Genomic DNA, 15,180 nt, shown 5'->3' with positions numbered 1-15,180 from the left:
TTTACAAAAATATAAAATCTTGGTTATGTTTTAGTATTCCAACATATTGCTGTGTGGGTTATCTCAATAAGCAGGTTTAAAGAATGCGCACGCAACCAGCATGCCGCCCTCTGTGGGGGAATGGTGTCAACTCCCTCCTTTTTGTTTTAAAATAAAATATATATTAAGAAAAAGAAACCAAAATTGGTTATATGTGCATGCTGTATGTATAAAAGCATCTGCAGTGGATTTTGAGAGGAAACGTCCATTTATATCATATTCCATATCCATTTTCCAGCATCACTCTGCGGCCCAAAGTGTTTTGAAACTGATTATTTAAGCAGAGGTTCTTTCCATATGAAGGGCGTGAGCACCTTCAAGGTTGTAGTCTTCTTTCCAGGTTATGAGATGATGGTCACAAAACCCAACATATGGATATGACTGGTTTTCAGGCCTTCAGAGCAGAGGGGATGGGCTGTGAGCAGCCATCAGGTCAGGCTTAATTCCCAGATCCCTTTAAAGGATTCGAACTGGCATTGAGGAGGCTGAATCACCAGCAATGAAAGACCCCAGAGCGATGCCCTGGGGTGACAGATGGCTGTCTGCGGGCTCTGCCCTATTTTTGCAGCTGCACCCTGAATCAAGTGCTCACTCCAGAAGGTTCCCAGAATACTACCCTGCTGTGTGTGGGCAGGGCAGGCTCCCTCCACTCCAGAGCAGCTGGTCTTACCGGCAGGCACAGGTCTCCACGGACATGTTGGGGTACACCTTCAGAACCACATTCCGGTTCTCATCCAGGAAAAGGACCCCAAGAGAGCTCATCTTGTCGGGAACGCAGCATGGCTCTGGGACGCCTGGGACAATGCCCACGGCCCTGACGATGCTCTGGATGGTGGCGTGGTTGGATGGGCGGACCATCTACAAGGGGGAAGGGAGCATGGTCACCTCCGAGCTCTGCCCACCCCGCAGTCCTCACCCACCCACCATGCTGCCTCATGTCCTTGACTGAGGACACAGAAAAGGTGAAGAAGAAAAAGTGAGAAAGAAAACAAGATGAGATCCCAGGGCTGGGCATACATTTCCTCTGAAGTCACTTACAGGCTGAGTCCTAGAGACCTTTGCAAAAGGCGTCCTCCCACCCCCTACCCCCCAAATCTTGGGCTCTTGGAGGGAAGGTGCATTGGAGAAGGCACTGGCCACTTGAAGACAGCTGCACGTCACACATCCCCAGGGAGCACCTGGAACTGGCCAGGCGCACCAGAGGGAAGGCCAGGGAAAAGGTTGGAGAATGCTCCTCGGGCCACAGCCGCCCAGCCTGCAGAGTCCAGTGAGCACTGACGTGCTCTCCACGCAGGAGGGGAAGGCCAGCAGGCACACGTGCACCACTGTGATGGGGCTGAAAACCCAGTTCCCGGGCGGGCCTGCCTGTGAGGTGGCAGGTGCTGCTTCACTGGCATTGCCCCATCTTGTCCTCGTATCCAGCTTATGGGGTGGGCGTGATTCTAATTTTACTGGTGAAACTGAGGCTTAAAATGACTAACTTGACCGAGAGTCCTCAGTTAGAAAGTAGTTTGGCCTGGAAACCACACTCGCTGGGCCCACTCCAGCTCTCTCCCCCTCCCTCTCCAAGCAGCCTCTCATATCCAGGAGTGTCCGGGTCCCAGCTGCAAACACAGAGAATGCCATTTTTCAAGCACCTCCCAGAAGAGGAACAGCACCATGTTACAGGTGCTTCAGCTCATTGTCGGCCAGAGTTTTATATGTCCTGTGCCTCTGGTGGGGAGGTGGGAGGTGGGAAGTGAAGCCGGGACACCGGCGTTTGGGGAGTTCAGACTGATGTCAGGGAAGGTGGGAAGACAGGGAGGCAGACTGCTAAGGTAAGTGCTGGGTCAGCCAGCGGGGTCGGGGAGGGGCCGGGGGGCTGCCGCACACTCCCTCTGCGCCTGCTGGGGCTGCATCCTTCCAGAAGACGCCTGTCTCTCCGTCAGGCACCTCCCTTCCTCTCTCCTGCACATGCACAGCTTTGAGGAAAAGCCTCTTAATTCCCAAACAGGTTAATAGGGCCCTACGTCTGGGTCTGGGATTTCCCCAGCTGACTGATTTATTTACGTTCACAGTGAATTTACGCACTGACTTCCTCTCTTGGAGGGGAAGGCATGACCTGGAACTCAGCGGAAGAGCTAAGTAGGAGGAAAGCGTGAGCTCTGTGCTGAGGTTGACATCCTCTGGCAGCCATCCCACAGCAGTTCAGGCTGTGGGGAGATGGATGGACAGACCCATGGCCCAGCCCAGAGGGGAGGTGAGCATCTGAAAACCCAGGTCAGTGCAATGGAGCAAACAGTCCCACGTGTGTCCTGCAGACTTGTGAACAATGAGAGCTAATTGCCACGTGAGACTCTGCCCTGAGTAGAGGAGGGGAGGTGGGGACAAGGAGAGTCACACTGCGAAGTCACCAAGGCCATCTCCACTGGTTACAGACACCATGCCCTGAAATCCAAACCAGATTTCTAGAAGAGCCTTGACAACGAAGGGGTTTAAGAGACCGGACCTGTGTGCGGGGTGTGGGGCACGGGGGAACGGCCAGTGTCCACGCAGCCTCTGTGATTTGCTGTGTGGAAACACACACCTGAAAGGATGGATCTCCTGCTCTGCAAAAGAAGACAGGTTCTGATTTAAAATTCCAATGCTATGAAGGCAACACTTTCAAAAGGACAGCCAGACAGCATCCATCTGTGGGTTGTATCCACCCAACAGGCTGCCATTTGGGCATGCCTGTCTAGCTATTCTCTGGCTCAGATGGATGGGAGGTGTTATTATCCCTGCTTACAGACAGGGAACAGAGTGATGAGGCAGAAGGACTTGCCTGCGAGGGCAGAGCTGAGATGACAGTGAGCGGAGCACAGCAGGGTGACCCTACCTTGGGCATCGGGAACTCGCAGGCTCCCGAGCAGTAGTAGGCGTCAAAGGACTTGGGTGAGATGATCCATTCATTCCACCCTATGTCCGCGAAGTCCACCTTCAGATACCTCCGGGAACAGACCCGTGGCTCATCCCATTGCTTCTTCCGGGCTTTCTGCATCGTCTTCTCATCGAAGTCCAGCACCTGCGAGGAGGCCATGAACACATCCTGGCCCTTCTTCCTGCGGTCCTTGCGGCCTGGCCGTGGCTTCAGTGCACGGAAGGGGCTGGGCCACAGCTCGTGCTTGTGGTAGTGCTGGCCATGGGGGGTATGTGCTGGCCTCTCATCCAGCCCAGGCAGCTCGTTGTTCTGGAGGGGCCCGGGTGCCTGTGTGGCCCGGCGCACGCGGGGGTCTGCTGAGCTGTTGGGGGCTGCACCAGGCTCTGGGTCCCCAGCCTGGAAGGGGTCGTATCTTTGCAGTGTCACTGACACGCTATTGGGCTCTGAGATGGCCAGGTCATTGGCATAGATGAGAATGTAGGGTGCGTGAGGGCCGAGCCTGGGCACTCCTGTGTCCTTCTCCCCAGAATCCAGCTGAGCAGACAGGAGCAGCTCGCCATCGCGGCGGGCCGCCTTGACAATGAGGGAGATGTCCTTGGCCTGCCACAGGCCTCGCGGCAGGGGTGGCAGGGCCATAGCCCCACGGAGCAGCCCCTGAGTGGCTGTGTTCTGCGAAAGGCTGCGGAAGAGCAAGTGCTGGCGTGCGGGGGGGCCAGGGGGCAGCAGGCGGCAGGATGCATTCTTGGCCCGCTGTTTGCAGGGCACTTCACGCGCAGGGGGCCACTGTGGCTCTGCGTAGAAGTGGAATGTGGCCGTCAGGATCATTTCTGAATCTTGCATGGAAGTCAGGTTGAAGAAATACACGGCCTTCTGGTTGACCACTTCTGTAAGAGAAGGACAGACCACAGCCTGTTAGGTTGTCTCCTGGATAAGCCCCGTGTTCACAAGGCCTCCCTCAGGTTACGGAGGAGGAACGCCTATCGATGGGGGGGGGCACTTCCAGGCCAGCCAGGCTTTCCGCATCCCCTGTAATTCTCACATTGAACGGATGAGGGCACCCTTTGCTATTTTCAGTGACCAGATGAGTACACGGGATTAAGGTCAGAGAGGTTAGGGATTGTCCACATCCCATTACAAAGAAAGGAAGAAAAAAAAGCCGGCAGACAGGGTCCGGGTTGCTGCACGCTGAAACTCCCAGTCCCACCCCCGCACTCTGATGCCCCTCACTGAACAAGCGTTCCCACCACCTTCATTCATGAGACAAGGTAGAATGAGGTATCTGGGATAGCTTGGGTTGGATCCAAGCCCTGCTGACAGTAGTGCCCCCCCGACCCCGCCTCCGCTGCCTCTTGTATTTGGACAGCCCTCTATTTTATAGACATTAAATGCAGTCCTTTGTCCAAATGAGGTAAATTAAATAGCGTCCCCCACGCTGTACCTGCATTCTGAGTGGCTTCTGAGAAAAACTGAGCTTAAGAACACAGCTATTCGAGTGTCTGCTATTCACTCTGTCCAAGGCCTTTTGAACTTGTTTTACAAAGAAAGAACACTATCAGGGTTGCAGCAGGTCACTCCGTAGAACCTCCAACACCAGGTTGCTCTCCAGAGGCCAGACCCATGATAAGGACCAGGATCCCTCAAACACATCTGGGGTTGACCCGCACAAGTTCACCAACAAGGCAGCCCCACCCTTCCAGCTGGGAAAGACCCTAGGAACCAGGCTTCCAGGCCCTAATGGGACAACACCTTGCTCATCTGCCTCAGAGGGACCTAGAATCTCTGTCTCACCTGAATGCTTGGAGGATTAAATAAATAACATCTATAAGGTGCCAGGCACAGAGGAGGAATCCCCTAAATGTGCTTCCTCACCACTTTTACCCAGATGACCCAGGCTGGCAGAGCAAGAGCCTCCTACACCAGTGCAGGCCCCTCTCAGTCAGTGGTCCAGCTCACACAGCTGAGGAAGAACTTTTCTTTTACCCAATTCAAGTCAACTCCGTCATTCTGCTAACAGGTTCTTTGCTGGAGAACACTTAGGAAGCTTGAGGGTAGACATTTCGGACTCTTTCCAAAGAGCTGGCTCTTCACAGCAGGATGCAAGCATCTCTGGCCTAGACATCTGCAGTGTGTGATGAGAAGGAAAACAGCCGACTGGGGGAAACCAAGATGGGACTTTCTGGAGAAAAGCACCTTGGCTCCCCTTCCAGTGACAAAGTAGAGGGCAAGAGAGGGACTAAGAAAGTATAACTGGGACCACCAAGGTCAGGACAGCAACCTTGACTTGAGGTGTGTATGACCAGACGAAGGTGCTGGGAGGACTGTCCCCTGGGTGGCAAGACGTGATGTAGAGGAGGAGAGTACGGCCTGCCCTGGAGGTTATTTCTGCTTGGGGTACAGGAGGGGAATGGTGCATGCTGCCCCTCCCTTAGGATGGAGAGCCAGGGAGAGCACCCTCAGGAACTCAGAGAGGGAGGAATCTTAGCAGTCAGGCAGCCTGATCAATTACACTCAGGGCAGGCAGGAGTCTTTCCTCCATTTGGCTTGAATGCCTTTGGCCATAGGCAGCTTGGCCTTCACTAGGCGGCCCGCTATATGAAGACCCTCCCTGCTTGAAACTGTATGGGTGGGTAACCCCCAAGCCTTCAGTGGCCTGAAGGGCCACAGACTGGCCCAGCTCTGACTGTGCCTGTATCCCTACATTGCAGGGAACTCCAGACTGAGAGAAAGGCCACCCCCCTGAAGTCTCCTAGCTTGGATTAGCCCCGGCTAGAAAGGAGAATCCCCACAAAGAAGTCCCTATTTCCTGTGAACCATGCTGGTGCCTGTGGCTCCCAACTCATGGTAGCTAGAAAAGAGCCTTCCTTCCTCCTTCCTGTGATTCCTGTCTCCATTCCTGCACCCTCCCCTGCCTCTCTCTTTTCCAGATAAATATTTGGGATACTTCTACTTTGGGCTAAGTGCTGGGCCAATCAGGGTCCTGGCAAAGGTGGTCAGAGGTCCTCAGAGGAGTTCATTCCAGGGATGAGACAGATGGCAATGGTTGGGAGCGGCTGCAGTGCCTGTCACAGCTTCACAGGACACTGTCCACATGAGGCCCCCCACCGTGGGCTGGGTGTTCTCAGCCTCAGGTCACCATCCTGCTCAGAGCCCTCCATAGCGCCCCCTCAAAAAAACTCAACCTCTTACCAAGGCCCTATGACCTGGCCTGCCTACCTCCCCAGTTGCATCTGCCCTCCGCAACCCAATCTCTGCCCCAGTCACCCTGGCCTCCTCTCCTTCCACACATGAAACTCCCATCTCAGGGCTTTGTCCCAGCTGTCCCTTCTGCCATCATCACTTCTCCCACAGAAGCACAGTGCTTCTATCCTGCAGGGCTCCGCCAAGCAGCATCCCCACTGGTCTCCCTGGCTGGAGGAGCAGCCCCATCACTGTCTGTCCTGGGCTTCATTTGTCTTCACATCACTTTGGGACAAGCTAATATATATTTCCTTGTAACCTTTTCTGTTTCCCCCTAGAACACAACGTTCAAGAGGGCAGGGCTTTGCAGCTGAGTACACTGCTGTATCTCTAGATCCTAGTGCAATGCCTAAGTGATTGTCACTGCTCAGAAATGCATGCTGAATGGTAGGGTAGGAAGGGGTCTTTGCTAGATCAATCTGCTTCACTGAACAAAGAGGGTTCCTGGCCTGCTGCCCTGGGGCTCAGCAAACATCCTGAAAGAAGTCCAGAAAGTCTCTTTCTTCGGAAAAACACAGCCAATTATGCAAATTCAGCGGTGGCACTGCACGGGGGACTTTTGTCCAGTTACTTCCCTTTGAGCCTTAGTTTTCTCGTCTTTAAAATGGGAATAATATTGTTTACCATTCAGGAAACTGAAAGTTCCAAGCATATAAGCAGGCTTGATTCTTTATGTTCATAATCAGGGCAGCAGAGATGGCAAATGGGCAAATCATGGAGCTTCAGAGAGGGTACATGACTACATAACTTGCCTAAAGTCCCCCAGTTGGTAAGGGGCAGGATCAGAGTATGCTTCCAGGCCTGTGTGACCCCAAGCCCACGCACTCTCCATCCTCCCCAACCAAGTACCTTGGATAGAATCTGGATCTGCCTAACAGCTAATTAACAAAGGTGATGGGCTGTGAAATCTTAAAATATTTTGCAAACACAAGTCATTACTTGGATGATTTTGCATTCTGACTCTCCAGGAAAGAAAGGACCTGATTTAGACAAGTTGATCTCTCTATGGATCTTTGGAAGTCTTAGAACCTTAATCAGGTCCACTCTACTGAGCACTCAACCTCCTCTGGACTTGCTAGGGATGGGATTGGAGGGGAAAGAGGTAGGGAAAGGGCTCTAGCCCAGTGGGCGCTCCAGGCTCCCTGCTGGCCAAGGGGACTCTCAGACTGCTCTGCTCAATAGAAACAGAATCCATTTGGAGATCTGCCCCTTCACCTATTGCCCCTGAAACAGCCATCAGGGAGACCAGCATGAGAACGCCAGACTGAAGATGCAAGCACCAACATAATAAGCTGGAAGCAGGTAGCGGTGGGCCAGTCAGTGGGCGTGCAGAGAAGCAAAAGGACTAATGTGTACTGAGCAGCTATTTTTAGGCAGGCTCCAGAGTCAGGGTGTAAACCCTGCTTCATCACTGACTAGCTGCGGGGCCTTAGGCGAGTCACACAGCCTCTCTGTGCCTCAGTCAACTAGGCAGAATGTGTGCACGCTTCCTGCACACTCTCAGCAAGCTGGCTGGCACACAGCACGTGCTTGGAACACAGGGTCATTTGGTTTCACAAGCTTCGGCTACACTTAGGACGCCACACCCCTGACCACTGTCCTTCTGCCCAACAGGGGGCATTGCCACCTATCCACACTCTCCACATGGAGCCTGAGAATTTTCACAGCCTCTTTTCCTTCTGCACCCAACCTATCCCAGTGGCTGCATCTTGTTTCTCCACAACCACCCTGAACGCTGCATCTTTCCACCACTGTCTTTGCCTACAACCTGACGACTGCCTGTGTGACCCCAGCACCCAGTCACCCTCACACCAACCCTCACCCTTCACAAGGAAATCATCTGTCACGGATGAAGAGTCAACATCCTTCACAAGCTCTACACATCACTAAGAAAAAGACAAGAACCCCAAGTGGATGAAGTGACTCCCACAGGAAAATTTGCAAATGGCCAAAAAAGCATAAAAAAACAATTCAGGATGACCAGTAATGAAAAAGCACGCCAGGAACTTCAAATAAGAGTGAAAATATGGCAAGTTTAACATGCATGTTGAAAATATAATCCCATTAGGATAAAAACTCTATGTAATATTCCACAACATATTAACTCTGGTCATATCTGGGTTGTGACTGGGGAGAACTTCTTTTCCTTACTGTGATTCTCCATGATTTTTGCACAGTGTGCACTACTCCCATAATCTCTCCTCTCTCCTCTTCTCTTCTCCACCCTCGACCCCCACACGCACACTCTACACTGCCCCACTGCCTGTAGGCAAATTCATCACACTCCAAGCTCTTGATGGCCTTGATGGACCACTTTCATTTCCCAACTCTCTCCTCCTGCTATTTCCTCATGGAAACCAAACTCCTCAGGGGTCCCGGTGCGCGGGGGCAGGCTCCACTCCCATACCTGGCTGACACCCTCTGCTCTTCAGAATCTGCCTGGCGCTCCCCTTGCTCTGTGGCGGCTTCTCCAGCCCCTCCCCATCAGCCCTTCTCCTGCTGGGTGAGTGCTGTCCCTTGGGGCTCCTGAAGCCCAGCCCCAACCCGTTCTTACTCCATTGTTCTACTTGTCCCGATGCTCACATTCTTCTGTTCACTTCTTCCTTCTCAACCAGCTGTGAGCTTTTCTGCTGCTGCCGCTGCTGCTAAGTCTCTTCAGTCGTGTCCGACTCTGTGCGACCCCATGGACTGCAGCCCACCAGGCTCCCCCGTCCCTGGGATTCTCCAGGCAAGAGCACTGGAGTGGGTTGCCATTGCCTTCTCTGAGCTTTTCTGGAAAGGGTCAATAGTCTTTGCTTCTTTGTGTCCTTTGGGCTTACAGCATCTGCCACTGAATGAGGTGCTCAGGAAGGACTTTGGCAACTGAATGTGACTTTTCACATTATTGATAGATGGGTATGTATCATTACTCGCATTTTGGAGATGACACCAACCTCAGAGAGGTTAAGTAACTTGCCCAATATCCTATGGGTAGGTGGAAAGGCCTAGACTTAAGTGCAGATTGTTTGGGGCTGGAGGTGTCTAACTTTTAACCTTTACGGTCAAGTTCAGAAGCTCTCTCCGTTGACGTGGACTTGTAGGGAACAAGACATGCTTCAGGGAGCAGTGGAAGGGAGGGAAGGAGCGAGGCGGCTGGAGTAATAATGGCAGAGCTAACACATTACTGAACTTACATGTGCCAGGCGGTGTTAAGCACTGGACTTACTGCAATCCATTTGAAAAGCCCTATGAGGAAGAGAGCATGATTAGCTTCATTTTAGAACTGACAAAACTGAGTCATGGACAAGCTCAGTCCCTGGCCCAGGTCACAGATTCAAGATTTGGTCCAGCTCCCAGCCTGCACTTGGAATCTGAGCTGTGCTGCCTGTTGGCAGGCAGAGGACATGATTCCATTGCAACACGAGCTGCAGGGACCACCCCATTGAGACAGCAGAGGCCACCGTCCTGGAGCAGGCTGGCACTGCCATGATCCAGAGCTGAAACCCTTACATCTGTGCCTCATTCATAAAATAAGGAGTCCTGCCCAGGCTCACACCTCCTCACAGCAGGGTCACGGGCCATGAAGCAGGCACCTCTGAGGGCTGCCCAGGAGCTGGGTACAAACCAACTTAAGGAAATCAAGGGAGGGGATGAGAAACCAAGCTTCCTGAGTCAGACACAAAATTTAGTTCAACCCACTGAATCGTCACCTTGCCTCTATGTGCAAAGAAATCAGTGCTCAGAGAGGCATCGTCATGCGTGCTGCAGCACACGGCCAGTAGCTGGCGGAGCTGGGACTTCTACCCATGGCTGCCAGATGGTTCCAAACAAGAGTGCTGGATTTATCAGAAAATCCAAGACTGGTCCAGAATAATTCTGATCTGCCTAACAGAGTCATTGTCTGTTCCACCCTCTGTCTCCTAAATCCTAGGCTCAGTTTTGATGGGAGTTTGCAGATGGACTAGCGGTGAAAACAGCCTGATCCTGACAGACAGTGCCGACCACTGCCGCTGCGAACAGTTCTGCCTGCCCTGGCCTGAGTCTCTTTATCTGTAAAATCAGAGGGCTGGATCTGAAGTACTGCCACCACGTTCTTCTCAGGGCTAACTGTTGCTTCACTGTTCCTCATACCCCCAGTCTATGAAAACAGGGAAACACATTGTGCACCTTCATGCCTGGGCCTGTAGGAGCCAGGTGGGCTCAGCGGTCATATTCGCCCCTTATTGCAGCAGTAACCTTGCCAGCCTTGCTTTCCCCAGCTGCAAGGCTTTGGGGACTGAATTAATGGATGCAAGGTCAAGTCTACACCTCTGTGAACACAAATGTTTTGTATATGGGGAAATACAATGTACCAACACCTAACCCAGACAGTGCTGGGCTCCGGGCTTACACATATCATTTCATGTCATCTTTCCTGCAACTCCACAGGGAAGATACTGCCATGACCAGCCAATTCTGTAGGTGAGTACACGCAAGTCCACAGAGCTTCATTTTAGCCATTTGCCCAAGGTCACAGTCATGCTAAATGCATCTTGAGTGGCTTAATAATAATACTCCAGAAATGTGCCCCAAGATGTAACTAAAGGCACCAGGGAGGATGGAGTTAGATCTGGTTGGCTTGGAACCCAGGAACACTGACCTAGTGAGTCTGTCCAGTAGGGGATGGGAGTGGGGTCAGGGAGGGGCCTCTGTGGCAGGAGTTCCCAGTATACATTTCTGGGAGACCAACTTCTGGGATTTGGTTCTATGTCATGGCTGTGTTACCCCAAATCACACACCCAGTGATCAACAGGGAGATGGCAGATCTGACCCCGGGCTGTCTGGCTGCCCAGTGCTGGGCTTGTTCCCCTCCACCTCAAAAGGGGCCTAACAGATCAATGATCTTTCCCCTGATGGATGGCCTCCTCCTCCACAAGGGCTGCAGGGAACCCCTACCCACGTTTTCTGCAATGGCATTCTGAGACCATGAGTAATCTCCATGACAACGAGGGTCTTCCCTCAGCTCCTGCCGCCAGGCCGCACCTCTCCCCTCTGCTCACTCTGGGCCTACAGAGGTAGCCCAGGCTGAGCGGGCAGTCAGTGGAAGCTGGATTCTGAAGGGCTCTCGGAAGCAAGGAGGGTAGGGGTCTGCAAACGATCTCTGTCCAGTTTCATCCAGGGTGTGGGGAGAGGGGAAAGGGTCTACCCAGGAGGGGCAAGGGCAGGAGAGAAAAGGGGAACCCCCACTGCCCAAGCTTCTAGACCTTTCCTCAAACCACCATGGTTGAACACTTCATGCTAGTGCTCAGCAGACTTCAGTCCCATGTACCCAAGGCTGGGCACTCAACCCCATTCTCTGTCCACCCTGCTTCCCAGCCCCATACCCACTAAATGCCCCAACTATACGTGCCTGGGCCCAGTGCCAGCACTTCCTTCAGGGCTGCATTATACCCACCTGGCGGGCTCTCCCCAGCACCTGCCTCATCTGTCAAGAGTCCGCATAACTAAACCCTGCTACATGGATCCCCCCAACCCCCACCCTCACCCTCTACCCACGCACACAGACCCTGAGCTCTGCCAGCCCAGTGCCACCTTCATCCTGTGCTTACAGCCTTGTGGGTGGGGTGGTCTGTCTCCAGCAAGTTTTCCACCTTCGCAGGCTTAGTGGCACCCCAGGGGCAGGAAATCTGTCACTCTGTGTCACTCTGGCGTTCCCACTGGAGGCTCAGGGCCTGGCATAGAGTGCTGGGGGGCGGAGGGGTGAGGAGGGGGAAGGTGGAATAGTTAGTGAAAGAATGAATGAACTCGTCAGTGAATGGAAGAGGAAAAGCAAAGGTGCAGGGATGTGAGAGGATGGACCAGTGAGGAGGGCCGGAGGCCAAGGAAAAGAGGAGTGGGGGGCCCCCTCTACTTACCCAGCCCGGCACGGAAACTGCGGACCGTGTTGCCCCCTCCCGGCCTCGCGCCCCTTCGGCTGTATTTCTCATAAAGCCGGAGCATGTGGACAGCAACCATGTCCTGGGCGCCTGGGCTCTGTGCAGCGGCCACGTCTCCTGGAGACCGCTGGGGGTTCTTGTCCCCTGCAAGGCCGTCGGCGGCCGCGGGCGGGGCAGGCCGAGCGGCGGCCGTGTGGCTGCCGTCTGCGTCCCGGAGCAGCAGCAGCAGCAGCAGTAGCGACAGCAGCGGCAGCTGTTGGGACCCGGGTCCCAGGCTGGTCCGAGCGGGGCCACGAGCCATGATGGGTGGCGGAGGCGAAGGGGCCAGAGCCGCCGGGGAGGAGGAGAAAGGAGATCGAGGACGCACAGGAGGCTGAGAACAGACCCTGCAGCAGGAGGGCACGCTGACTGCGCACGCAGGCGGGGGCTCGGGATGCCGAGATCCGCGCGGGGCGCGGGGCAGAGCGGGGCGCACAGCCGGGCGCACGGTAAGGCCAGCGGTCACGGCAATCCGGAGCCACGCACAGCCGAGCCGAGCCCAAGCCTGCGCGCTGCCTTGGCGGACTGAAGGCAAAACTTTGCAGCCCCAGGCGCGCTCGGCTCGGCGGGTTCGAGGGGCGGGGTGGGGCGGGGCGGCCGGCGGAGCCCTGGAGGGAGACCCGGCTGAGCGCCCCGGACCACTCCGGGCCGCGGCCGACACGGCAATCCCTGGCCCGACAGCGGCGTGCGTACGCCCGAGTGTGGCGGCGCGCGCGCGCAGGGGTGTGCGCCCGAGTGTGCGCCCAAAATGTAGGGGGCGTGGGCGTCGGCAGGCGCGTTCGTCGCTCCCCTGCGGAGAGCCGGAGACCCGGGGACCCAGCCCGGCTCCTGTGTGTCGGCGCCTTGGCCTGGCCTGGACCGCGCGGGGGCTGGGAGGCTTTTAGAGGGGGCCCTCCTGCCGGGTTGCCCCTGCAATGGCATGTGATGATTGGGTTGCAAGATGACAGCTCCCCCGTGAGGAACCGAGGCGGGCTTGGGGAGGGGGAAGGGGGATGTGTGTGCGCCCAGCCCAGTTGTCTCTGAGCCAGTGTGCGTCCAAAATGCAAAAGTGAGGGGAACACAAACCCTCCCCCGGCATCCTTTGAAAAGAAAAGCCTTGACACTAAAGCTCAGCCAACCTAAGGTAACTGAAACGAGATCCTGATTAAAATTCATAATTAGTCCATTAACTGACCCTTTTTTTTGTAACAATAATTCCTGTTGAAGAAACACATCAAAGGTGCTTATTAATCTTTGGACATCAGGCTTGTCCTGAAAAAAGGACATGGCTTTAAATTGTTTTACAAAACGTTTCCGGAGCTTCAGGACAGAAGAAAAAACTTGACTTTCCCAAGAAAGTTTCACAGTGAGGGTACGGTGAATCCTGGCCCATACCTCTCAGTTTAGCCCTAGGCCAGTAGGTCCTGAACTTCATCTTGCCTTTAGCTGGATTTCTTGTCCATAGATAAAATGTTAGGGCATCTGTGAACTTGGATGGAAAAAGCTTACATCTGTATTTTCACTAACCTATACCTGAAACTTGAGTGTGTGGGTTAGTCCCTCAGTCATGTCTGACTCTTTGCAACCTCGTGGACAGTAGCCCACCAGGCTCCTCTGTTGGTGGGATTCTCCAGGCAGGAATACTGGAGTGGGTTGCCATTCCCTTCTCCATGGGACCTTCCTGACCCAGGGATCAAACCTGGGTCTCCTGCGTTTCAGGCAGATTCATCACCAACTGAGCCACCAGAGAAGCTTGAAACTTACATTCTGTAATATAAAAAACCCAGGCAAACACAACCACAAAGGTATTAACCCTGCCTGTGACTTTGTCACCAATGGCCACCAACCACAGATATTTCCGTATCATATTTTCTTATCATGTTTTCAGAGTTCTCAAAATGATCACTCTTGCTCATCATTATTCTGAAATTAATGCTATTTACTTAATGAATTCACTAAAAGACATGTATACTATGTTGCAAAGTTGTTTTAAAAACCATTTTGAGAGCTCTGTTTGAATGTGATTGCCTTCCTCTGTAACCCTGCATAGTAAGAACAGTCTTTTGAGAAAGGGTCTATGGGCTTCTTTGGACTGAGCTAGGAGTCACAGAAGGTTTAGGAACACTTCTGAGGGAAGGAAAGGACCTCTTCAAACTCATATTCTTCCAGCAAGGTCCAGGATGCTAACCATACTACACTGCAAACATGCTGTTCCCATTCCTTGGTAACTCTGGGTTGCGTGAGCCAAAATAGTTACTTTTCTTGGAGGGCTCACAATTCAATAAGTGAAAAATTGCTGGAGAAAGCTTCCATTTGGTGCCTAAAGCAAAACCCATTTGTAATTTTTCAAAATCTTGTAGTATCAAATTAGAGGCCATCCCATTGAAAGCCTCGGAAACTTAGGCCTATAGATTTTGGAAGAATGATAGAGAAGCATTTTATTTTTTTGATAATTCACACACTTCATGTTCAACTTCCCATTAGTATAGCTCCCATTCGTCCAGTGAAACAGTTTTCGAAAGCGATTTGCTTGAAGGCGAGGTGACCAGTCACAGTCTTGGACTTGAAGAATCTCTCCTCATAAATGATCCCCACCAACTTTCACTACTCCATTCACCCACCCCCATCCTCACTTCCCTCTTTCTTCGTGTGCCCCTTACTTCCCCTCCGCCCCCCTCTCCTGTTCTCCCCCAGAATGCCTCTGACCTGTACCGGCTGGGGGTAACCTCTGCTCATGGGTAGTTTTGTCTCTGCTGGGGCCATACACAATCGAGGCCTGTGAAAAGGAGGGTGAGTCCGCAGGAGGCCGGGACAAGCTGGGCTATTCGGGGTCTGCGTCCATTAAAGCCTCCTTGCTCTCCTTAACTCATTCCCGCTCCATTCAAGACAGCCTGAGGGTCAGGCTTTAGACGGCACTAAAACCTGTAGGGTACAGATTCTCTGACATTGTTGGGAAAGAATTAAGGCATCAGCCGGGGACGGCTAATATTTCTTGCCTCATTTTATTGCCGAACAGCGGGACTGTAAAGTCTTGAACACTGGAGCACTATGGCCCCCTTTCATGTAGCCGAGATGATGGGATAAAAATGTGTT

At 53.3% G+C, this 15,180-nt stretch overlaps 1 protein-coding gene across 1 annotated transcript; it reads right to left on the bottom strand.

The window, feature by feature from the left end:
* Positions 1 to 705: 705 nt before the first annotated feature.
* On the bottom strand, positions 706 to 12,370 carry GDF10 (growth differentiation factor 10). Its single transcript, XM_052641430.1, has 3 exons — positions 12,049 to 12,370; positions 2,897 to 3,822; positions 706 to 897 (listed from the first exon to the last, which is right to left on the bottom strand). Exons 1-3 carry the CDS (start codon positions 12,368 to 12,370, stop codon positions 706 to 708), a joined length of 1,440 nt encoding a protein of 479 aa, XP_052497390.1.
* Between the last annotated feature and the right edge of the window lie 2,810 nt (positions 12,371 to 15,180).

This window comes from Budorcas taxicolor, chromosome 5 (genome assembly GCF_023091745.1).
Source record: "Budorcas taxicolor isolate Tak-1 chromosome 5, Takin1.1, whole genome shotgun sequence".
NCBI lineage: Eukaryota > Metazoa > Chordata > Mammalia > Artiodactyla > Bovidae > Budorcas > Budorcas taxicolor.
The sequence above is the reverse complement of the archived record's forward strand: the minus strand, read 5'-3'. Positions and strand labels throughout refer to the sequence as shown.

Coding starts and splice junctions, on each gene's coding strand:
- GDF10 (XM_052641430.1), bottom strand. CDS start 12,370: ATGGCTCGTGGCCCCGCTCGGACCAGCCTGGGACCCGGGTCCCAACAG. Junction 3,823..12,048: donor CAGTTTCCGTGCCGGGCTGG/GTAAGTAGAGGG, acceptor CTTCTCTTACAG/AAGTGGTCAACCAGAAGGCC. Junction 898..2,896: donor GCGAGTTCCCGATGCCCAAG/GTAGGGTCACCC, acceptor TCCCCCTTGTAG/ATGGTCCGCCCATCCAACCA.